At 43.2% G+C, this 22,583-nt stretch overlaps 7 protein-coding genes across 9 annotated transcripts; 2 read left to right on the forward strand and 5 right to left on the reverse strand.

Moving 5' to 3' along the window:
• Window positions 1-122: 122 nt before the first annotated feature.
• Window positions 123-2,477, reverse strand: LOC108049549 (eukaryotic translation initiation factor 2 subunit 1). Its single transcript, XM_017130760.2, has 2 exons — window positions 1,494-2,477; window positions 123-560 (listed from the first exon to the last, which is right to left on the reverse strand). The coding sequence occupies exons 1-2, from the start codon at window positions 2,186-2,188 to the stop codon at window positions 230-232; spliced, it is 1,026 nt and encodes a 341-aa protein (XP_016986249.1). The 5' UTR covers window positions 2,189-2,477; the 3' UTR covers window positions 123-229.
• Window positions 2,478-3,265: 788 nt separating this feature from the next.
• Window positions 3,266-4,952, reverse strand: LOC108049550 (zinc finger protein 501-like). The gene is made up of 2 exons (XM_017130761.2): window positions 4,798-4,952; window positions 3,266-4,722 (listed from the first exon to the last, which is right to left on the reverse strand). The coding sequence occupies exons 1-2, from the start codon at window positions 4,817-4,819 to the stop codon at window positions 3,323-3,325; spliced, it is 1,422 nt and encodes a 473-aa protein (XP_016986250.2). The 5' UTR covers window positions 4,820-4,952; the 3' UTR covers window positions 3,266-3,322.
• A 2,100-nt stretch (window positions 4,953-7,052) lies between these two features.
• On the reverse strand, window positions 7,053-12,786 carry LOC108049553 (kelch-like protein 5). 2 transcript variants are annotated; one of them, XM_017130764.2, is made up of 7 exons: window positions 12,705-12,786; window positions 12,106-12,639; window positions 9,587-10,630; window positions 9,293-9,500; window positions 9,117-9,239; window positions 8,804-9,040; window positions 7,053-7,375 (listed from the first exon to the last, which is right to left on the reverse strand). In XM_017130764.2, the coding sequence occupies exons 2-7, from the start codon at window positions 12,363-12,365 to the stop codon at window positions 7,283-7,285; spliced, it is 1,965 nt and encodes a 654-aa protein (XP_016986253.1). In that variant the 5' UTR covers window positions 12,366-12,639; window positions 12,705-12,786; the 3' UTR covers window positions 7,053-7,282. The 2 variants fall into 2 exon arrangements, with proteins under 2 accessions (XP_016986253.1, XP_016986254.1); XM_017130765.2 differs by lacking the exon at window positions 12,705-12,786 and having other exon boundaries at window positions 7,053-9,040; window positions 12,106-12,688.
• LOC108049554 (arginine/serine-rich coiled-coil protein 2) lies at window positions 12,763-14,193 on the forward strand. The gene is made up of 2 exons (XM_017130766.1): window positions 12,763-12,852; window positions 12,911-14,193. The coding sequence occupies exons 1-2, from the start codon at window positions 12,827-12,829 to the stop codon at window positions 13,911-13,913; spliced, it is 1,029 nt and encodes a 342-aa protein (XP_016986255.1). The 5' UTR covers window positions 12,763-12,826; the 3' UTR covers window positions 13,914-14,193.
• A 412-nt stretch (window positions 14,194-14,605) lies between these two features.
• Window positions 14,606-17,800, reverse strand: LOC108049555 (dual specificity mitogen-activated protein kinase kinase dSOR1). Of its 2 annotated transcripts, none has more exons than XM_017130769.2 (4): window positions 17,272-17,800; window positions 15,787-16,417; window positions 14,927-15,253; window positions 14,606-14,864 (listed from the first exon to the last, which is right to left on the reverse strand). In XM_017130769.2, the coding sequence occupies exons 1-4, from the start codon at window positions 17,379-17,381 to the stop codon at window positions 14,751-14,753; spliced, it is 1,182 nt and encodes a 393-aa protein (XP_016986258.1). In that variant the 5' UTR covers window positions 17,382-17,800; the 3' UTR covers window positions 14,606-14,750. The 2 variants fall into 2 exon arrangements, with proteins under 2 accessions (XP_016986258.1, XP_016986257.1); XM_017130768.2 differs by having other exon boundaries at window positions 15,787-16,426; window positions 17,272-17,799.
• Window positions 17,801-17,977: 177 nt separating this feature from the next.
• LOC108049556 (TM2 domain-containing protein almondex) lies at window positions 17,978-19,309 on the forward strand. The gene has a single exon (XM_017130770.2). The coding sequence runs from the start codon at window positions 18,086-18,088 to the stop codon at window positions 18,941-18,943; it is 858 nt and encodes a 285-aa protein (XP_016986259.1). The 5' UTR covers window positions 17,978-18,085; the 3' UTR covers window positions 18,944-19,309.
• A 1,031-nt stretch (window positions 19,310-20,340) lies between these two features.
• LOC108049562 (la-related protein 7) lies at window positions 20,341-22,327 on the reverse strand. Its single transcript, XM_017130780.2, has 2 exons — window positions 21,982-22,327; window positions 20,341-21,923 (listed from the first exon to the last, which is right to left on the reverse strand). Exons 1-2 carry the CDS (start codon window positions 22,250-22,252, stop codon window positions 20,407-20,409), a joined length of 1,788 nt encoding a protein of 595 aa, XP_016986269.2. The 5' UTR covers window positions 22,253-22,327; the 3' UTR covers window positions 20,341-20,406.
• Between the last annotated feature and the right edge of the window lie 256 nt (window positions 22,328-22,583).

Below are 22,583 nucleotides of genomic sequence, written 5' to 3' on the forward strand. Positions count from 1 at the left end.
TCGGGCACCTTGCCGATTTCTTTTTGTAAATCTTTAATAGCGTTAGTTATGTTGTGTGTATATAAATTACAAAATGACAACTTGTGGTCTGCTGAAGGCTACAAAGGTACCACACAACGATCTACCGGTCACAAGCATACACATTGCGCATATGTCTGGTTTTATTTATGCAAAAATCGTTTAATCATTTGTTACAGTTGCTATAGTTGTGTCTGAAGCTGTGGCTACCCTAATCCTCGTCCTCCTCCTCATCCTCCTCGTTCGCACGACCCGCCGCCGAGCCCTTGTGGTTGAACTCCTTCTCCGGATCGAACTGCATGCCCTCCTGGTCAGCGCCATCCTCCTCGTCATCGTCGCCAGCCACCTGGGCGTTCTCGGCCTCAGCGCGCTCCAGGCGTCGGGCCAGATCCGCCTCGTCGATGGCAGTGACCAGCTTGGGCGCCATGATCACCTTAAACTCGCCCTCATACTCGATGATCTTGGCGCGTATGTTCTCGATGGCCACCTCCAGGGCCTTCAGACCGTCTGTCTTCTTTGTGGTGGACGTGGTCATAACATAGCTGAAAGGTTTGACAAGAAAAATAGTTAGTTTTTTTTGGCTAGGTATTAATAATTTATTATAAATATAACAACTCAGAAGTCCACACTATTCATAAGAATAAAATATTGTTTTTTCTAATAACATCTATCCCTTCTTCTAAATCTTTTTGAAATATTCTAATGATCGTTTTCCCAAAATAATTTTATAAAAAGAGATAATGAGGAAACGGAATAAAGTCATTTAGAGATTTACCATTATCTATCTGTTCACCACCGAAAAGTCTTCAGCGCAAGGTTTGTTTTTCAATTAAAACTTTGTTAAAGTTTTATTATTATAAAATAACATCTTGTTGGAGGTGTAGAGTATAGATATTTGATGATTCCTCATGTGACTACCAACACTCCACGGAACCAGTTTGTTTTGGCATAATCCGATATACTCCATGGAAAGTTTTATAGCGTAAGACTAGCTTTTGGTAACTTTAAGAAGTTTGGGGCAAACGAGAAAACAAGGGTCTACTAATATGCTTTATACATACAAATCCCAATCCAAATTACTCTTTAGCGAACCCACTTTTGAGTAGAAAAGGGAATTAAGACTAATAAAATACTTTATACTACATAATTAGAGCATCTCTTTAGTGAAACCCTCTCCTGTGTTTATTTTCATCTCTCATAATCCAAATTTATCAATGGAAACCCATATAACGCCCAAACGGTTTTGCAAAGGGTATTATGCTTAAATAGGGGAAACAGGTTTGAATATAGTATACTTTATACTATCCTACATAGTGTAGCCAGCAAATGGGATCAATTTCGTCATTCCTAAACAAAACCTAACGTAATCCAAATAACTAAATTCAGAGAACTGTCGATATTTTTTACAACCTAGCATTCTGTAAAACGCCCAAAACGGACTTAATTTCATTCCAAAACCGATGGCTTCAACTCACAGAGGCGGCGCTATCAGGTTGATGCGGATGGGCAGCTCCTCGGTGCTGAGCTCCAGGCCCTTGCTGAGCGATGCCTTGACGGCGTCGATGCCCTCGTAGCCGTAGCAGGAGCACTCGATGTCCGCACGGATCTTGACGGTGGGCGAGACCAGTTTGCGCTTGATGTTGCTCAGCAGAACCTCCTTGGTCTCCGGGTCCAGGTTGCATTCGTCAAAGACGGACGGATCGGTGACCGACTGCTTGAAGATGTCGTAGGCGACCGTTTTGCTGTTGTACTTCTTCTCGAAGTACCAGGCGGTCTTCTGGTAGAGCTCCTCCAGCTTCTCGTTGCCCTCGTACCCGAGAATGTCGGCGACATGGCGCAGCAAAGAGTTAATGGCCTTAGCCTTCGCGAAGCGCTCCGTGCACTTCTCCACATCCTCAGGCGAAACACGACGCTTGGACAGATCAATGTAGCCCTTTTCCTTGTCCACACGGATGACCACCACCGGCTCGGTCTTGCCCACGCGGATCAGCTTGTTGATGGAGCGGATGCGACGGCGAGACAACTCAGAGAGCAGGATCATGCCCTCGATGTTGTTGTACTCCAGCAGATGGACGTAGGCGCCCATCTCGGCGATGGACAGAACGTTCACCATGACGACATCCTCGATCTCCGGATACCGCTCGTTGTAGAAGCGCGACGTGAGGGCCATTTTCGAATGCGTAATCGTCTGCCGGGCCGAAAAAAAGGGAAAATGCACTTTTCGAAATGAAAAACGTGTACAATTTTTGCCGAGCGGGCGCAAGAAGAAGAAGCGGTCAGTGAAGGTAGGGCACCAGCGATAAGCATCGATAGTCCTAGCCGGTTTGGTATCGCAACTGGTTACACTGTAAAGTAGAGCTGCCCAACTATCGATAGCACAATTGATAGAACCGATGGTTAGGAGCCAGTTTGCACCATCGATGGTGTGACAGCCATCACAATAATATCGCCACCACACACTTGTGTTGAAAACTTTTTAAGTTTGAAGACAAAAATATTCTGTAAATGAACTGTGAAAATAAATTGTTATTTTACAGTAAATAAATTGTTATTTTACAGTACTTTTGCAAATTATGGGTAGATTTTCAGCAATTAACCAAAGACCCAAACTTGTCCCTGTTGAATCGTTAAACAAGTGACCCGCGTAACTGAATTATTTTCAAACTACAATATTTTTAAAACATGTTCAATTTAATGTTATATTGTTAGTTACTATTATTAGTTATTAGTGAGCTATGAACAACTGAAATTACTCTAATTAGATTTAATAGTAGTAACTAGTACATCACTGAGTTTGTTTGGTTTTCATCGATTCAAAAGCCTAAATTTCTGACTGTTAAATTTGTATACATTATAATTGGAAACAAACATTTTATTTTTGCAAGGGTTGTACCTTAAATTACACCAGATCTAATATTTAAAACTTTTCTTATACTTTTATTCTCCCTTTACCTGTACAATTTAAAATGTTGTTACGCAGTACACCTTTATAGAACGCCTCCATTTTTAATTTTTTAAAAGTGGATTCCATATCACTGAAAATTGGTAAACATTTTTGGAAACCAATGCAAAGCCAAAAATATAATACCAATAAGATTATATTGGTCTTTGGCAATGCTGTGATACCTATCAAATAACCCTAAATCAAAATAAACAAAAACAATATAAGTTTGATTCAAATTTATTTTGAAGTAAGATATGTGGCAATTATGCTTGTGGTTGATCTACACCCTCAATGTGCCTATCCACATGAACCCCTGAGATCTGATCGACGTCGGAAAGCCTTTGGACAAGGGAAATACCTTTAGCCGGGGAACGAGTGCAATTTTAGGTGGGTCTCAAGACTCGATTCCAGCGCAAAGGTCTTCGGGCAGAGGGTACACTGGAGGGGCTTATCTGTCAAGTGCGATGCCATGTGCTGAAGGAGGATTTTATGTGTGGCAAATGCCTTCGGGCAGTGGGTGCACTCGTACGTCCCATCTGCGTGCAGTAGCAGGTGTTCCTGAAAAAGTGATTCCTCGGTGAAGGTCTTGAGGCATAGGGAGCACTCAAAGTGTCCTGCGCCCGAGTGCTTTGCCATGTGATGCTTGAGACTGCTCTGATGTTTGAAGAACCTCGGACAACATGGGCACTCGAAGGTCTGTTCCACCGTGTGAATCAGCATGTGTGACTTGAGATCGGATTTGAGTCTGAAAGATCGTGGGCAGTGGGAACAGTTATATTTTGTTTCTGTTGTGTGCAGGCGCTTCAGGTGGTTTGTAAGAGATGATTTCAGGTTGAAAGTCTTGGAGCACTCTAAACACTCAAAGCCATTTTTGGGCGAGTGCGTTACCAAGTGCTGACTGAGTTCTTTTTGATCCCTAAAGACCCTCTCACATTTGGCACACTTGTTGGGCCTGGGTCCTGTGTGAGTTTCCATGTGACGCTCCAGATGCAGTTTCGTTGGCAGAGCTGCCGGGCACTCGGTGCACTTGTGGAGCTTGTGAATTCGGATGTGTTTCTGGAGATACGCACGTTTCTCAAAAGCCGACGGGCAATGATCACACTTGAAGGGACGCAGGGGTAGCTCGTTTGCGTGGGTTCGCAAGTGGTTGGTAAGATAGCTTTTCTTTTTGAAAAGCTGTTTGCAATGGGAACACTGGTGAACCAATTCAGCCTCGTGCTTCTGCTTGTGCCGATCAAGAGAACCGCGTAACGCAAAAGTCTCCGAGCACTGATCGCATTGGTAGGGTGGCTTGTGGAATCGCAGGTGTCGCTGAAAGCCTGCATCCGTTGAATAAGTCCTCAAACAATAGGAACAGTGGAAGGGGGCATGCGACAAAGTATGACGACTTAGATCTATGTTATCCGTAAAGGATTCTGGGCAATAATTACATTTGAATTGCCCAGTTTCAGCGACTGTTGGCGGGATCACTTTATCCTCGATGATAACGTCTTCAATTGATTCATTTTTCACTTGCAAGTCAGATTGGTCCGTTTCGTCATGTTTAATGGGTTCATTAACTATTTGAAACTGGGATTCCTCTTCCTCGATTTTCTCATTCTTGACTTTGAAATCTACGGTGTTATTGGATACCCCACCACCCAAGTCGGACATTTGGAACACTTCTACCTTCTCGTTGGTGTCCGACTCCTTCTTAACTTGAACATCTAATAACTCAGGAGGTATTTCTTCACCGTCCAATACCTCAATCTCATAGTCTTCTAAATTGTATACTTCTTCCACAAGTAAGTTCTCATCCAGGAATTCTTCATCTTGCAATTCCTCTTTCAACTTACCGAAGGCAGTTTTTGACTCCATTGTCCTGAAATCAAGCAACAATATGGTCAATAGCCACAATTAATTTAAATTCACTTTATTACATTTAGATTTCGATGCTTTACTACGGCCCGGAAAAAATTATTTATTTGACAGACTTTACTAGGGATGTCAAAAATATATCAAAATATTAATATATCGATATTTCTTGCAAAACAAAATATATTTATATCGTGATATTTTTTTTTGCCAAATATCAAAATATCGATAGTTTATTTTTCGATATTGTTTGATACTTGCATATCTTTCTCTCATGTACATAAGCATGCCTTACACCGACTGGGACAGCGATCCGGTGTAAAGGGCTGCACGGCCGCATTCAAAACGACTTATGAGACATTCATCTGCGAATGAGTTGAATGAATTCGGCTGCGAATTGAAATGAATGTGAATGAATGTGTGCGCCGCCGCTGTACTCAACTCATCGAACTCACACATAGAGAGAGCGAATTGAATGCCGAAAGAACCGGGTAAAAATAGTGAGTGCGATGAATGACGCATTGTTTCCTTTTACGTGAGCTGTATTTACTATTGGGAAATTAAATAAGAGACAATAATACAATGTTTATTTTCATTTCATGTATGTATATTTCGCTTAAAAACTAATTATTAATTTTTCCTTATTAAATATTATTTATATTAGAATGTAGAAACATAATTTTATTTATGCTTTCTGGATTTTTTGATACACTGCAGCGTTTTTCAGTAATTAAGGTTCTGGCATCAGAAAACGCTCTCTCAGAAGCCGCGCTAGTTGCTGGTATACAAAAAATCTTACAACTAGTCTTAAATAAAGGGGGGAACATTTTTTTATGGTCGGTCCACCAACTAAGGCAATCAAAACTATCTGAAAAAAGTACACTTGTGTTACAATAACCGTTTATTTCCTTGTCTATATGATTTATTAAGGTTGTAGCTTTTTGGACTTCGATGAAATCAATAAATGCATCATCATGACAAAGCGGCGCACAAATTGTATACTGAGTATTTAGTCAATTCTATGCTTCATTCATTCATTCATTCCATTTTGCACACGCATTCATTCAATGCCATTTCATATGAATACTCAAAATTGCGCTAAAATGAGAATACAGTGCGATGCGAACTCGATCAGCTGAATGCATTGTGCTCAAACTCAAGAGTACTGAGACTACAAAAATTTGAGTGCAGCCGTGCAGCTCTCCAATCCGGTGAAATTCTGGTACTCCCAGACACGCAGCCGCATGACCGACCGCTACATAACGGAAAGAGTATTTTTAAAATCCATAAGCAAAGACTTATGAAACTAATAAAATAACAAATGTAGCAAAGCGTATTTTATTTTTTATATTTTTTTAGTGTTTTTACTTTAATTTTAGGGCAAAAATCTCGTTTCCTTGTTGTTAGCTTATTTACGCGGCTAAAATTTTGAAATTCAACTGAAAAAAAAATCAAAAATATCTGATATATCGATATTTTTGGCGATATATTAAAATCATATCAATATTTTTCTTAAGGAAAATATATCAGCGATACGATATTTTAAAAATATTTGACATCCCTAGACTTTACTAACAAAAAACATATGTTTGTCTATCGGTTAATTATCGACTTTAGTTTTCAGTGTGACCTGCCGAGCAAAATACCTAACAGTTTTTAATTGCCCTTTCAATTTCAAAGCTTCGCTTCCGTGTGACCGTTTTCGTTATTTTGAATACTGGGTATTCCCCAATTGCTGAATTGCTGAATCGTTGGAAACTTCATTCAATCGACGCATAAACAATATTCGTTTACGGAAAACATAAATTATTTAATTTTCCAGACTTGTCCTTATATGACAAGAAGTCGTATCTGACCATCAAGATTTGGGTAGTTAAATTTATTTCACATTTTTATTGATAACCAGTAAATATCGCTATTTTGTATACCCTTGTGGAGGATAGTCAAAAGTTTGCAACGCAGTGAAGGAGACATTTCCGACCATATAAAGTATATACATATATTCTTGATCAGCAACACCAGGGGAGTCGATCTAGCCATGTCCGTCTGCCCGTCCGTCCGTTTCTACGTGAACTAGTCTCTCAGTTTTAAAGCTATCTGCTTGAAACATTCTTTCTATAGCAGGTAGTATATATGTCGGAACGTGCCGGATCGGGTGACTATATTTATATTAATAAGCCTCGGATTGCCGAACTTTGCTTCCTTTCTTGTTTATTTCCAAATAACTGCAGAGAAATAACCGTTTTATTTAGGCTTTTATTACAAAAAATACATATCCAGTGTATACATTTATGCAGTGTATGTTTTGTGTAAAAATATATATATGTGTAAATATAAAATAATACATAATATTTGGATTCTTTTTTTTTTGTATTTTTTATGTATGTTTTCTTGTGTTTTTCGTAGCTTGGCTTAAATGTTTATAGTTTATAGTTTGTTTAGTTTGTTGTCTTGTCTGTCTTGCATTTACATGTTATAGTAGTCGACAAACTCGACAGATCTGGGACGCCTATTATAGCAGATTGGATCCAATCTCACTGGCTTCCACTTCTTCTTTTTCTTTATTTTTTAAATGCAATCGAAGGGAAAGGGAAAAGAAAGAAATAAAAACATAATAAACAATTAGAAATAAATGCTCGCTGTACGCACACACACATCTATTATTTACTGGCTAATATCGGTACAAAATGACGATGCAGAAGTCGAAATTTAATCATTCCATGGTATACGTATTTACTAACTAAAACTAAGCATTTGCAGCTGTCTTTTTTGATTGTTTTCGTTTTTTTTTTTGTTTGAATGGTCTCGCACACTTCACATGCAAAAATGAGCAGTATTTTGTTTGTTTTGGAATTTTGGCTTGACGCAGTCTTATCTAGGATATATACGATTGATATACATATACGATATCGATGGAATGTGGGCCCGTCACCGGTGCGAGCGAAATGGAATGCAGTGTGTGAAGCGTACGACACCATGGAGTGAGTGGGATGGAGAATAATGGTTACAATCTAAGGATCTAGGGATCGTATAAAATACGTTGGTTAATTACAGCTAGGGATCGAGTTTAGCTTGGAAGCCTCGCAGCATGCGTTTCTTAAAACCTATGAGATTTCTCTTTGTTATTATTTTTCTTTTTTTTTTAGGATTTACATATGTTTAGATAGCAGCCAAAAGTAGGTGAATTTACAGGAATACTGAGTTCAAGGTGTTTGGGAGAGTGGGTGAATTCTGGGTGCACATATGCCATACCAAGGGGAATTATGTCAGAACACAGACAAGGGCGAGGCGAAGGTGAGCTGCGTTTTCAAGCTGGCCGGGTTAAGGAACACGAGCAACAACCACGAGCAGCTTACAGCAACAGTAACAACAACTACTATAGAATAAGGTGCAGTGTATTTTCGCTAAGTGCATCGCTTTCAGGCTAAAATGTATCTGAAGTCTTAACAAGGCTTAAGATTTTTGGTATTTCTTTTCCTAATTAAATATATGGAAATGAAAATGATTATATTTTTAAAAATAAATAAATGTTTATCTACTACTTGTGTAATATAAGGGATAAACAAAAAAATGATAATATTTATCTTAAATTTATATTTAATTTAATTTGTTTTAGTTTGCAAATATGGAATGTGGCTTATTCATGCGTCCTATACAATAAACGTTAATTTAAAATTCGAAAGCTGTATTGAAAACAAAATGTATATATATGCTTCGGCATGCCGAATAAAATTTTGGAATGCAATGGACTCTACCAAAATAAGTGAATTACTTTCTAGTAAAGTTTAAAATTCTACAAAATTCTATTAGGTTAAGGATCAAAGTAATTACTTCAAGTTTTTCATTGTTTAAGTAACAATTTGGCTATGCAATAAATGCAGATCGTTCCTAAAAAGCTATCAGAATATCCGGAATAGATTTCCGTATCTAGCGATGCATTCAACGGGCCTACACTGCAACCGAAAGTGGAGTGGGTTTAGACTAAACTGTAGCACTGGGCGGCGGCTGTTGGGCCGCCGGCGGTATGACATTGGGAATGGCCACCACACAGGCGCCGGCCCTCGCAAAAGCCATTGGCGCCAGCTCGTTCCATCCATTGCGCACCGGGTCGTACTCCTCGACGCTCTTCAGGGCATGATTGCCATCGTAGCCGCCAACGACGATCAGGCGATCGCCCAGCAGGGCACAGCCAATGGCATCCCGGCCCAGGGCCAGCGAGCAGATCTGCGTTATCCCGGATGGAAAGGAATTAGAATTAGCACTCATCACGGTGAGGGGATTCCAGTCCTCCACTACTCACCAGGGTCCAGGTATCGGTGGCTGGGTCGTAGCGCTCCACTGTCTCCGTCCGACAGACCATTGGATTGCTGGCAGGGCAGTCGTGGCCACCCAAGGCGTACAGGAAACCATTTGCCACCGTCACCTGGCAAGTAAGAGAATTAAAACGGATGCGAACTATGATACCAGTATACTTACGCCCACACCGCCGCGTCGTCGATTCATTGGCGCCAGGAGACTCCATTTGTTGGTATGTGGATCGTAGCACTCGATGGAGCGATGGCAGACGGAACCGTCGCGCCCGCCCACCGCGTACAGACGACTGCCTAAAACAGCCACACCGGCGGTGGAGCGCATCGAGGACATGGGCGCCACATAGCTCCAAGTGCGGGCAATGGGGTCCCATCTGGAAAATGGTTAGCATAGTAAGCCAGTAGATGAAGCCTCCGGCTCTGCCTGTTTCTGGTACACAAGGGGATCCCAACCACTCACCTCTCCACGGTGTTCAGGTAGCTCCAGCCGTCGTGACCACCCACCGCATAGAGTGGACCCTCCAGCACCGCTACACCCAGTCCGTGCCGGGGTGTGGCCATGGCGTTGAGCGGCGCCCAGGCCATCGTATTCAGGTCCAAACTCTCCACGGTGTTCAGGGTCTTCAGCCCGTCGCGTCCGCCCACCAAGATTAGCTTATCCTCCATGACGGCGGCGCCGAACTGCAGACGTCGACCGGTCATGTGCTTCCACGGTGTCCACTTGTCCAATCGCGGGCAATAGCTCTCGATGCTGATGGCCCCCTTGTGGGCATCCATTCCGCCGACGGCCAGGAGACGGCCTACCGTGGATTTCCGCGGCGTGGTCCGTTCGGTGGCTATCCGGGATCGGCGCTCGGGCATTAGGTGCCACTTGAAGGCCTCCATCACCAGCTGTTGGCACTCGTTGGCGTTGCACACGTTTTCCACGTGATCCATGATAAAGGCGGGCTGGAGGAGTGGCAGTCGCACCAGGGCCAGCAGCTCAGGGATGTGCTGCTCGCGGGCAGTGGCATCGTGGCGCACCCACGACATCAGGCTGTGGAAGACATCCTGCTCGGAGGGCACATTGAGATCATCGCTGCTCAGCAGCTTGCCCAACTGGTCGGCGTTTAGCTGGAAGAACTCCTGGTTCTGGCACACCTGCATGAAGTACTGGCAGGTGTAGGCCTGCGCCAGTCGCAGCAGCGTGGTGCAGCTCTGCTGCTCCGCAAAAAAGGCGAATCCCAGGCAGTTGGATGGATGGAGCTGGCGGGCCAAGAAGTTACAGCAGGCGGTGACGACGGCGGTTAGCTGCAGTAGACAGGCGGTGGCCAGCAGCGTCTCCACGGTGTCCTCGCGCATCTCGATGAACCCGGTGTAGCAGTACTGGACCAGCAGGTGCAGTGCGTCGCCGTGGACCTCCCCGAGGGTCACCTCCTGCTCCTTGGTCTCGCGCAGCGATCCCGTGAACATGGCAGAGAAATAGGCGCTCGACGCCGATAGCACCAGGCGGTGAGCGGGCACCCTAAAAATATAAAATTGCAGAGTGTCGTTAATGTATTGCGTTTATTTAAGTATCGCTTATAAAAGGATTCAACACAGGTCTAAAGTTTTCAACACACTGAAGAAGATATTTCTATATTTTTAATTTCAAAAGTATTCTATTTAAAGATATTTATATTTAACTGTATGGCCGTTGAACGTGCTTTTCTGCTCTCCGTTTTTACTAGGACACTATTTCGAGTGAGCACTGTGGCACCATTGTTCTGACCGCAACTGTATGATGGTGGGTTCTTTTCCCTTTGTTTACCATGGCACAGATCGACAGGTTTTCACGATCCAAAACCGGTTAAGTGCAGCAAGCGGGTGAAGAAATCAAATAAAGCTCAAACTGCACTCGGATCGCAAATTGCAATATCTATATCTTTTTATGCTGCAGTTGTTGTTGTTGGCTCTCTGCCTTCGTCTTTGTTTTTGTTTTGAGAAGAATAGTTCCTTCTCTGTTGCGTTGCATTGTCATTGCTCGACAAACAAAAATAAAAAAAAGCTCTCTTTTCCTCCCTCAGCCGCTCTTTTAAGCACGGGATCTCTTCTGCTCTCTGTATCTGCACTGCTGCAACAAGGTTCACAGCAGCAATCGTATAGATAGCACTATAAGTTTGGAACACATCTTATTATCAACGGTTATGCTAGTCAAATTATCCATTATCAAAAAATCTTAATTCATTTGCACAGCCCCTAAATGCAGTTTTAAACTTATTTTCTTTTTTTTTATTTTTTAAAAATAGATATTTGTTAGGTAGATAGATATTTTAATTATCCCTTAATGGTTAATTAAATGCGATATCTAACTACTGGTTTCTTAAGTTCAATAATTTTCTTTAAAACGTTCGAAAGTGTATTTTTATTTTACCAGGTGTCAAGAACTGCTATTATTTTGACGGCATCTGGATTTCCTGCATCTGCGTAGTGCTTTTGTCTTGGCCACCACTGTTCAACGAGTGTGTGCGTGTGAGTGCTTACTGTTGGAATTGCGTTGGGGACAGCGCATTGGAAAGAGCAGACAAAGAACCCAAGTGAAGGTCAGCTGGGGGAGGGGGAAATGGATAGGTGGGGGGTTGGGGATCGGGTAAAGAGGAAGCGGGTGAGAATCGCTAATGAACTTTCCAATTTGAAAGGCTATATTTCATTCCTTTGTCTCTGTGGGAATGCAAAAGGGAATGGACAACCGGGAATAGGAGTTCCATGATCCCTACTCACTGCTTAGGAATGGGAGTTTCCCGATCGATTTCATCAATTACAGGAAATGGAAAATGCATTTGGAAATGGTCAACAGGTATAGGAATGGCAGACTTAAATCTTACGTTCAATTTAAGCGTTAGAAACCACATTATTTGAAAATAGTAATGGGCTTCAGGAGTCAACAATTAAAATGGGAATTGAGAAAGAAAGTGGGATTCGGAAATATCAATCGAAAATCGGAGTTTCACTGAGACTCACCGCTTGCCATCGATTCCAGCTATAAGGACTACGTCGCAGAGCTGCTGGCTGTCCACGTAAAGCTGCATCCGCTTGAGGATGTTGTCGGCATGGTCGCGGCACCGGAAGAACTCGTCCTGGCTTCCCGCCGAGTTCAAGCTGCCCAAACTATAATCCCGCGATAGCGACTCCAATGTGTTGTCAGCCAGCATTGAGATGTGCCCGGATGTGGAGGCCGTGGAGTCCCGGCTGGGACTCTCCTTCTGGTTCACCGCCGACATGGTTGTGCTGTGCGCTCCTTTCCAGTGCAGTGATTTGTTGTTGCTTCAGCGAGACGTCTGCATCGGAGCACGGGCTGGAAGCAACTGGCTGGTGGATCGTGGATCTCTGGGTTAGTGGAAGGGGGGCCAACCGTAATTTGCAACAAAGAACGCTGCCGCAAATCGTGTGCGTGTGAGCGCCTGTGTGTTGGAGTCGCCTCCGCTCTCTCTCTCTCTCTTTTTTTTAAATCTTTTCAATTGGCCAGAAATTGCGTGCTGGATCTCTGATCTGTAACTGTAAATCGCTTATCAAGCTGAGTTCCCGTCTGTGTTTGGTTTATGTGTTTATATACAACTTACACAGCTGTTGTGGCCAGCTTTGGTCGCACTGTTTTAATTTATTTGTTTTGACCCAGCGCATTTGCGTGGTATTTTTGTTCGCCACTTGGTCACACTAATTACATTGCAAATAAACACCATACATGGAAATGGATGCCGAACTTACAAAGTAAATATTTACATTAAAAGTCATTAAACAATTAATTTAAGTAATTATTTCGTATTAGCCAGGCTATTGCGGAGCTTATGCGCGAGATCGAAGGTCAGGATACTAGTTTTCCCACCCACAAACAAAGCGAACGCAAAGTTAATCCTCTTGGAAAAACAAACAAACGATTTTTGGGCCGCACAATAAATACGGCGATTCGACATAACAAAAGGGAAAACGAGCGCACGCAGGCTAATTGTCGGCAGAAGTTGCAGGATCTGGATGAAGTACATGAAAAAAGGAAGTCCAACTACTTCTACAACCGCGATGCGCACAGAAATCGGAGTGTGGAGAGGAGCAGAAGTACAAGTTCCAGTCGGAGCCGCAGCAGAAGTCGCCACAAAAAGGACAAAAAGCGACGCAGCAGAAGAAGAAACAGCAGCGAAAGTTCCAGCCGCAGTCGCAGTCGTTCGAAACGCAGGAAAAAGCACAAAAAGAAGGCCAAGAAGCACAAAAAGTCTCAGAGAAGACGACGGAAAAGCAGGAGCAGAAGTTTGGATCGGGAAATACTGCTCAGCGAGGCTATTCCCATCGCCCCACCTTCTGAAATGTTCCTTAACCATTCCAAGCAAATGGCTATGGCGGTAGCCATGGCCTACAGTCAAGTCCTCATGGCCAGTAGGCAAAAGGAAGCCAAAGAACTAAAGGAACGTTCATCTTCTCCCCTAAGCGATATAGTCCGGGAACTGATGTCCGACGAAGAGCAGGAAAAGTCTAAGGCCCTGTATATTTCCTCCAGCGACGAGGGGAAAAATGTTCTCACCATCGATGTAAGCTCAAATTCGGAATCTAAATCTTCCGCAGGAAGCTCGGATTCGGACTCCGATTCCAAGGACAGCGCTGGCAGTTGTATATACCTAGATGCATCCGAATCTGATAACAATAGTGATATGGAAATAATCGAGTGCCATGAAGAGCAGGAGAAGGCATCGAAACCTGCACCTGGAACTGAAATTGATAAAGAAAAGCAACAGGTAGACCAAAGTGCCGACCTAACCACCGTGGACCTGACTGAGGATTAATTAGACTAATGTTTACTAGTTAAATCATCGTTTATCGACATCACTAAGAATCTGTCAAAGATATATCGCCATTTATTTCATTTCGAAAGTCTTAGGCTTAGTTTTCAAGTTATCCATAATTTCAACACACTAAGTAAAAAGTTTTTATTTCGAAAAATAAATTTTAAGCTCAACTACATGGACCCTCAAATCAGAAGTTGCACAGAAGCTCTTTTGATATACCTTAAAAATTATTTTGTTCAAGAACTAAACCTGAATATACTTATCATAAGTTGTGAAGAAACTCTTAAGAGCGGCTAGTCCATTTGAATTATTAATTAATCTGTTTTCTATTTTTTTTAATGCTCATTTAAAATAAAAGTATATTTTCTACAAAACCACCGAAGAACTAGTCTAATTTAATTTCTGGCAAATGTTATTTCACTTTAATGTGCCTGAGGACCTATGTGCATATGTACATAGTAAATACATAAATTCTTTTAATAATGTTGAAAAATAGTGTATCAATAGCTGTATGTGCTGTATTTATGGTGTAACAAGTAACACTATTATAATAAAAACCATTAAAAATACGTGTTTACGTGAAAAGCTTAAGATAAGTAAAGTAAGGAAACACAAACATATTTAAAAGCCCCATATATTGCTCATATTGAATAAAAAACACCCAACCACATCGCAAAGATCTCTCACCGTACATGGTATGACTTCGATTTCTTTATTTTCGATTTAATAATAATAATAGTTCAGTTGTTTTGCCTCGCGCCGAACAAAGAGCAAATGGTATATGGGGATATGGAAGGGTAGGGTAGGAGGATCGGGGCCGGAATGCAGCTGCATCTAGTTGGGCGACGTATTCCGCTTTGGCGTCGACGGCGGCAAATCCATTGTCTTGCACACCCAGCCGGATATGTCCACCTCCTCCACTTCCGCCTTGCGAATCCACGGGTGACTCTACAAAAGATATAAAGCATATGCAGAAATTGCGACGTGCCGCTTACGATTTCGATATTTACCAGAAGGGTCTTGAGATCGGCCCGTTCGTCGGGCTGCTTCTTCAGGCAGATGTCCACAAAGTCCTTGAACTCGGAGGAGAATATCTTGTGCTCCAGCTTTGGCGGCGGCTCGTTCACAATGTAGTCCAGCAGCTCGAAGATGGCCATTGCCCTGGGCTCGTCCGTCGGTTGGCCGCCCTCATCCGCGTTGTCCGCGAATATTGACTCCAAAGTGGCTGTGTTCGGCGGCGGGATGGGGTACATGCCTATGGCCATCTCCACCAGCGACAGGCCGAGCGACCATATGTCCGACTGCACCGAGTAATGGGTGCCTTGCAATCGCTCCGGCTGCAACAAAGGAGCCATTAGCAAGTGAGTGATGCAAATGTTTTATAGTTTTCAAGATGTCTGGCCATATTTTACATTTATTTATTTATCCTGTCTCCCACGCAGTTATAGAAGCTCTGGCCAAGCTTAGGCTCTCCTCAGAAGTTTCTGGTACTCAAGGGAGTTCAATCTCTGATAGTCTGTTTATTCACCCACAATTTTGAATTTTGTACTAACAAAGCACCACCGTATCCTCTTTTGTTTCTGTTTTAAATTTAGTTTAGCAATTAAACCTACACAATTCAAAATTCCCTGCTACTAGTTCAGCTGGTTATCAACTTATGTATGAGGAACTAGCATAATTTGTTTTACTTTATACGGAATGATATAAAAAGAAATCTCTTTGATTTTATATCTAACTAAATCTCAGTCGTACCGTGATTATCCCTCAATCTTGTATGGTAATTCTAGTGAACATTAGTGGATCTATTTTATATATATGGTACTTTGGGGAAGCGCATTAATAAAATATTATCACTTTACTGGCGACTCACCGACATATAGCTGCGGGTGCCCACGAAGGAGTTGGCCATGGAATCGATCAGCTGGCCGGAGACGCCAAAATCACAGATCTTGATCTCCCCGCTGCTGTTGACGAGGATATTGCTGGGCTTCACGTCCCGGTGGATAATGGCGTGCTTGTCGCGGAGGTAGCTCAGACCCTTGAGCACCGCCAGCGTGATCCTGCCGAGAATGGACTCCGGTATTCGACCGGCCCGCTTCAGGATCAGGTCCAGCGATCCGCCGTCCATGTACTCCATGCAGATGCTGATCTCGCCGTCACTGTAGAAGGCGCCGTAGAAGCCAACGATGTGCGGGAAGTTGCATTCGTGCAGGACCTTCAGTTCGCGCAGGATCTGTTTCTTGATCGCCGGCTTCACCTCCAGGTGGATTAGTTTTCTGGCCATGATCAAGTGTGTGTGCGTGTGCCGGACCTTCATCACCACGCCGCCGTTCCCCGAGCCCAGTTCGCCCAGCTTCTCCAGATCCTCGTCCGACAGCTCGCCGATCTTCTCCTTCTGGCTGAGGAACACCTTGATCCGCTTGCGCTCCGTGTCGTCCATGTCCAGTCCCTCCAGCGTCTCAGTCAGCGCATCGATGCTCGTCTTCGGCTTCCCCAGCAAACTGTGTGTGCTTTAATTTAACCTCTTAATGAATTTTTGCGAACCAAAACGATAATGTAAAATGTGCAGGCCATTGGGGAGGAACAAAAAGTGAGGCTTAAGATGATATGAAAAGAAAAACTAACTAACTAAACTCAAAAATCTCAAATAATAGGCTAAAAACATATTTTTCATTTAAATTACAGATTACAAACTTATTGTCTAAATTTTATTGCTGAATTCACAGAATTTTACTGACCCAGAAAACACAAATAATATAAGTAAAAGTTAAACCTACATATTTTAAAAGGGTTTTCTGTTTCAATAAAGTTAATTTAAAAATTGAAACGCGAATTATTTAGCTCAAAAAAACCTTTTCCTGCTTTTATATTTTAGGACGCAGTTGGTTTTGAATACAAGACCATTGATTGATAAAAACTATTAGACGTAGGAGCTCTGCTTTGAATAATTTGAGCATGTGAAAGATAGATAATGTGTAAATTTACAGAAACATAAATTTCCACACTTTCACAGAGTGTTTCATTTAGGCCTTATCTATTTTCTGATTCTAATGAAGTTTTCTCGCTGTGTACCTATTCTTTTGACCGTTATTGTCTGCAGTGTGTAGGTGTGTGTACGTCACATCCAAGGAGCAGCACCCACACCAACAAACCAAAAGAGACTTCCCTCTCTCGCTCTCTCTTCCAAGATTCCCTGAAATCAATCAATTGGGCAAAATTAACTAGCCACCTAACACCCTGGAATACGGGCTTACCCTACTCCAATGACAAATACAAAAATGAAATGGGGTAGGCGGAGGGATGGGACCAAAAAACTAGTAATTAATAAGGGGCTTATAAAATGTATCATATTTACTCTGTGCCCGAGGGGGTTTTGAACGGCGGTGTCGGCGCCACTGTGGCGGCGGCAACAGTTGCCTCCGTATTTACCGGCGGCAGCACCAGATTCAGCTTGTTCTTCGACATTTTTACTATTTTTTTTTTTTTACTATATTCCGCGGTCACCGATCAATTATAGAATACAACAATAACAAAAACAATAATTTAAAAAAAAATAAGAAAGCAGTCCAGCAAAACAACGACCAGCGGCGTCCGAAGAAGGAAGTGAGGGGCGGGGCGAGGAGCGTTGTCGAGGGGGGTGTAAGGAGGAGGCCAAGTGCAAAAGTTCCGTTTATTGCTCCAGCCGCTTGTAAATTTGCACTCCTTTTTATTTTTTTTGCACACACGATAGCACTTTCGAGCCGACCACAACAATAATAAACGAAAAGTTTATATTATTTATAAACTTTATGTACTGCAGGCGGATGCAAAAAAATTTGCCGACTTTTAGGTTTTTTTTCTTCTTTGCGGACAACGCGGTGTGGCCAGGCACTGCTCCCTCTAAATCTTCGTTGGATTAAGCCCATTGCCATAGAGCCCGCTTAAAAAAATTATACATTTTGCATTTGTGTTCACCTAAGGTACAAAAAGCTTACAAATATTTATAATTTAAGAGTCTAACTTATTCAATTTAAATATTCATTAAGCAAAAGTTATTACCCCAGTGCTTGGATGTAGCTATTCGCGCTTGGTTTTTTTTGGCGACGGCTGACGGTCACACTAACGCCCACGATTCGTCGGAAAGAAAAACAATAACATTTCCGGCCTCTTATCCATTTTATCTGGCCAAAATGAGGATCCAACGGCAGTGCATCGTGGTCAACATGCGATCGGCCATAGTGCTGATCATGATCTTTGTGCTAACGGGGATTAGGAACAGCGAGACGGCCAGCGGGGGCAATCAAATGGACTTGTCGGACTCGAAAGGCGATCACAAGGACAACAGCAATGCAAGCAATGGTAATGGGAATGCCAATGATAACGAGGTGTATGTGCCACCAATGGTCTCCAACACGGTGGCGAAGAATGGAGGATCAAATGGAGGAGGTGCAGGTGGTCCCCTGGACAACATCACCGCCTACAGCGGCAGCAGCAGCAATGGGAACAACAACAACGTCCTGTGTCCGTACGACAAGGACACGCCCTGCGATCGCCTGCACTTCCCCTGCATCCGGTGCAACTACAACTATGGGTGTCTTTATGGCCGGGATGTGAATGTGACCTGCGAGATCATAGGCAATGTCCAGTGCCAGGGCGAGCGCAGTTTCCAGAGGCAGATGAGCTGTCGCTACTGCTACCAAACGGAATTGTGGCAACAGAGCTGCGGCCAGCGCTCCAGTTGCAACTCGGCGACGGATAAGCTATTCCGGACCAACTGCACCGTGCACCAGGACGTGCTCTGCCTCGGCAATCGGTCATTTACCCGAAACCTGCGCTGCAACTGGACGCAGGGCTATCGCTGGAGCACCGCCTTGCTGATCAGCCTTACATTGGGCGGCTTCGGAGCCGATCGATTCTATTTGGGCCACTGGCAGGAGGGGATTGGCAAGCTGTTCAGCTTCGGAGGCCTCGGCGTCTGGACAATCATAGATGTGCTGCTCATCTCGATGCATTATCTGGGGCCAGCGGATGGCTCGCTTTATATCTAAATAGTCATTAAGGGATTGGGGGTTGGAATACCTCTGAACGATGAGGAAGACTGTAGGCCAAAAGTATAGACCATAAGCTAAATCTTTCCATTCCGTGTAAATAATAACGAAAGCATATTTAATCAGGAGTGTTCTATTGGTGTAAATGTTCCAAAGAGCTAAACAACTGCTTTTGTTTATAAAAAAAAAAGTGTACATACATAACAAGAAAATTTATTCAATTAACTATGCTTATATTTTTCTGTATCTAACGTATCTAGGTATCTAGCGCAATATTTCACAGCCTTTTCATTTTATTTTGATCGTACCAATAAAATTAATATAAAATAACTAGCATGTATGAAATAAAATCTCAAATTTAAACCACAAATTAAAGTTGTATTATTGAACAATCGTTTTTAAAAGGCGAAATCACATAATTACATATGCTTGTTATATTATTTCCTTGTGAAATAAATTATATATTTTTGACGTACTAACCCTTGGGAAACCAAAATTAAGATGATTTTCAGCCATCTCTTTCTTATTCGTGTAACGTCAATATCCAGACTTAGAAGAAAGGAAGCAAAATTCGGCAAGCCAAAGTTTATATACCCTAGCAATTTTCGAATAATGGAAATTATTAAAAAAAAGTGACCAAATATTACTAACAATGTTTTTAATGCATATTTTTACAAGCATTTAGAGGTATACCACTTTAAAATCGGACTACAGTTCCAAAAGTTATGGGTTTAGAAGTACAGGTTTTTGGTCACTTTTCTGCAAAGCCATTTTTCGGAAATTTGGAAAAGGGTTACTCATAAAAAATGACAAAAAATCGATAAAAAATTAAAAACTAAGTTTTGAACACAGATTTTTAGAGCATTAAACCACAAGTTGTTAAAGATATACCACTTCGAATTCCGATTTCTGTAAGAAAAGTTATGGGCTTAGAAGTACAGGTTTTAGGTAACTTTTCTGCAAAGCCATTTTTCGAGCATTTGGAAAGGGTAACCCTTTATAGAAATGACGAAAAATCGACCCAAAAATAAAAACAAAACTGGAAACACGGTTTTTTATGGAATTAAACCACGATCATTTAGAAGTATGCCACTTTGCAATCGGATGTCTGTAAGAAAAATTATGGGCTTAGAAGGGCAGTTTTTAGGTAACTTTTCAAACATTCAGTCATTGAAATGACGAAAAACACACTTTTCTCCAATGCCAATTTTTTGAAAATTTCAAATTTCTTAAAATGACGAAAAATTGAAAAAAAATTAAAAAACTGGTTTTGAACAAAGATTTTTAGAGAATTAAACCACAAGTTGTTAGAGATATCCGACTTCGAATTTGAATTTCTGTAAGAAAAGTTATGGGATTTTTGAAACCTTAATTTGGTTTAAAAACGAGCATACTATTCCCGCTTGTTTATTTTCATATAGCTTGTGACCTTATAGCTAGACCCTCACCAGCCGAAAATCGGTTCAATCCATGGCAGCCGCCTGTACTTCGTCATCGCCATCGTCAAACTTTATATGCTTGGCCAGCAGTTTGGAAACCTTCTCGCGACCGCGCTTCTGCTGCACGCGCACCTTTTTCGAGAGCTTCGCTTCGCGATCCTGCTCGATTTTTCGCCAATACAGCGTCTCCTGCTGGCCAGATAGCACCTTCAGCTGCCTCTCGGCACAGTTAACCTGGCGCACCAGCTCCTCGGCGGCAGTAGGAGAGGCCAAGCGTAGTTGGGCCACCTGATCCCCTTCCTTGATATCCACATATTTAATATCAGGATATTGGCGCATGTCAGCCTTAAATTCTTTGACATTGGTGCACGGTTCTAGGAGAGAGCACTCCACAATCAGTCCGGGCTCGTACTTGAATAGGGGCGTACGCTCCTGCGAGGGCTCTTCGGATTTAGTGGATTCCACGCCGCCGGCGCCGTAGAAATTCATGTTCATCTTGTGCACCGCCTTGCGTCGCTTGGCCGGCACTGGAACTGCATCCCCTGCAGCTTCGCCGCCATCGCTTAGGACCTCGCCTCCGGTTTCCTCCTCCTTGGTAACCTCGGGCGGCTGTGAAGGTTTGGGATGGTTTTGTTGGTGCTGTTGGTGATGATGGTGCTGCTGATTTTGTGGGTGGTTCTCCCGCCACAGCTTGCTCTTGGCCTCGCTGACAAGGCGACGCTGCAGATTCAAATACTTGTTGCGCAAACTGCTCCAACTGGTCTTGGGCAGCACCTTGAGCTCTAGGGCACTGGGTTCAATGTTCGGCTTGTCCACGATCGCCTTCTTCTTGCGTTTGCGACGCCGCTTCTTGGCAGCCACTTCGCCTTCAGGTAGCTCCGTGTTTTCCTCCTGACCGGAGGCTTCTGCTATAGCCTCCGCTTCCGTTTCGCTGGAAGTTCCCTCCGCTGTGGAGGTCTCGCTGGGCTGGTCTTCCTCCAGCTTCGCCCGTTTCAACTCGTGCCCTTCCTCGAAATCCTTGTCCACAGCCTCTCTCTTTAGATTTCGCTTCGGCGGAGGCTCAACCGGTTCATTTTCGGCTGGCGGCTGCTCGAGTTTATGTTGCAGCTGCTGTTGTTGCTGGAAAGAGCGCACGCTGGCCAGTTCGCCCGGATCTGTTTCCACGGACAAAACGCCCTGAATTTGGGCAAAAGCCTTCACGGCCTTTTCCACGGAGCCGGTCTTTTCGAATTCGATAAAGGCGAACTCCTTGATCTTTTTGGTGCCTGGATAGTGCGGCAACGAGACATAGGCCACCGGTCCGTATCGGCTGAACACCTCTTTGAGCCAATCGTGGCTAGCACTTGCGGGAAGAGCCTCTACGTACAAGGTTTTGTCGTTGACATCGCGCTGATCCGGAAGCTTGGTCTTCCGCCTAACCTTCAGCTTGGTTTCATCCAGCTCCAGGAGTTGGGAGTTGCTCAGCGCCTTGGCTATCTGTTGCACATCCTGGGTGAGCGTCTTGATCTTGTTGAACGTAAGGAAAATCTCCAGGGGTACGTCTGAAAGGAATCCCGCTGTAAGTGTTGTTTTGGCTGGGAAAGAGCCTTAATAACTTACATGGATCCTGCTCCACGTAGCGCCGCAGAAAGCGATCCTTACTCAAGTTGGCGTCTCCGAAATAAAACTCCATTTGGCCGCGAATCGAGTTGAACAAATGCCGCTTCCTTTTGCGTCCTCCATCCTTTTTAGCCGGCGTTGTGTTCTCCGCCGCCGGTTCCTTGGCATTTTCGTCGACTGCCGCACTGGATTCGGCTGGATCGGGCTTTTCCAGCGGGGTGGCAGGTTCCGGGCCCTCGCCCTTCTCCTTCTCGGTGGTTTTGGCAGCCATTTATAGCCGGTAAACCATTAACTTGAAAATAACTTTACCTATGGCAATTGGGTTTTGCTTTTTAAGCCAGCTGGCAACGCCGCCTAGCTGTAAATTGCAGGGATGTCAAATATTTTCAAAACGGTCTTATCGATAGTTCGAAGGTTCTAAATATCGTTATTTCGCAATTCTGAAATATTTGCAATTTTACAAATCTTAAGTAATAGGTACAAGCTTTTCAAGGTTTAATAACTCAACTAATTTTCTAATTTGTGCTAGCTACGTCTGATGAACAATTTTGGAGCACAGTAGGTAGTTTTGAATTTACTATTAGTATAGTTTTCAAGACTAT

The sequence above is a fragment of the Drosophila rhopaloa genome, unplaced genomic scaffold (genome assembly GCF_018152115.1).
Source record: "Drosophila rhopaloa isolate 14029-0021.01 unplaced genomic scaffold, ASM1815211v1 contig_3, whole genome shotgun sequence".
NCBI classification, from domain to species: Eukaryota; Metazoa; Arthropoda; class Insecta; order Diptera; family Drosophilidae; genus Drosophila; species Drosophila rhopaloa.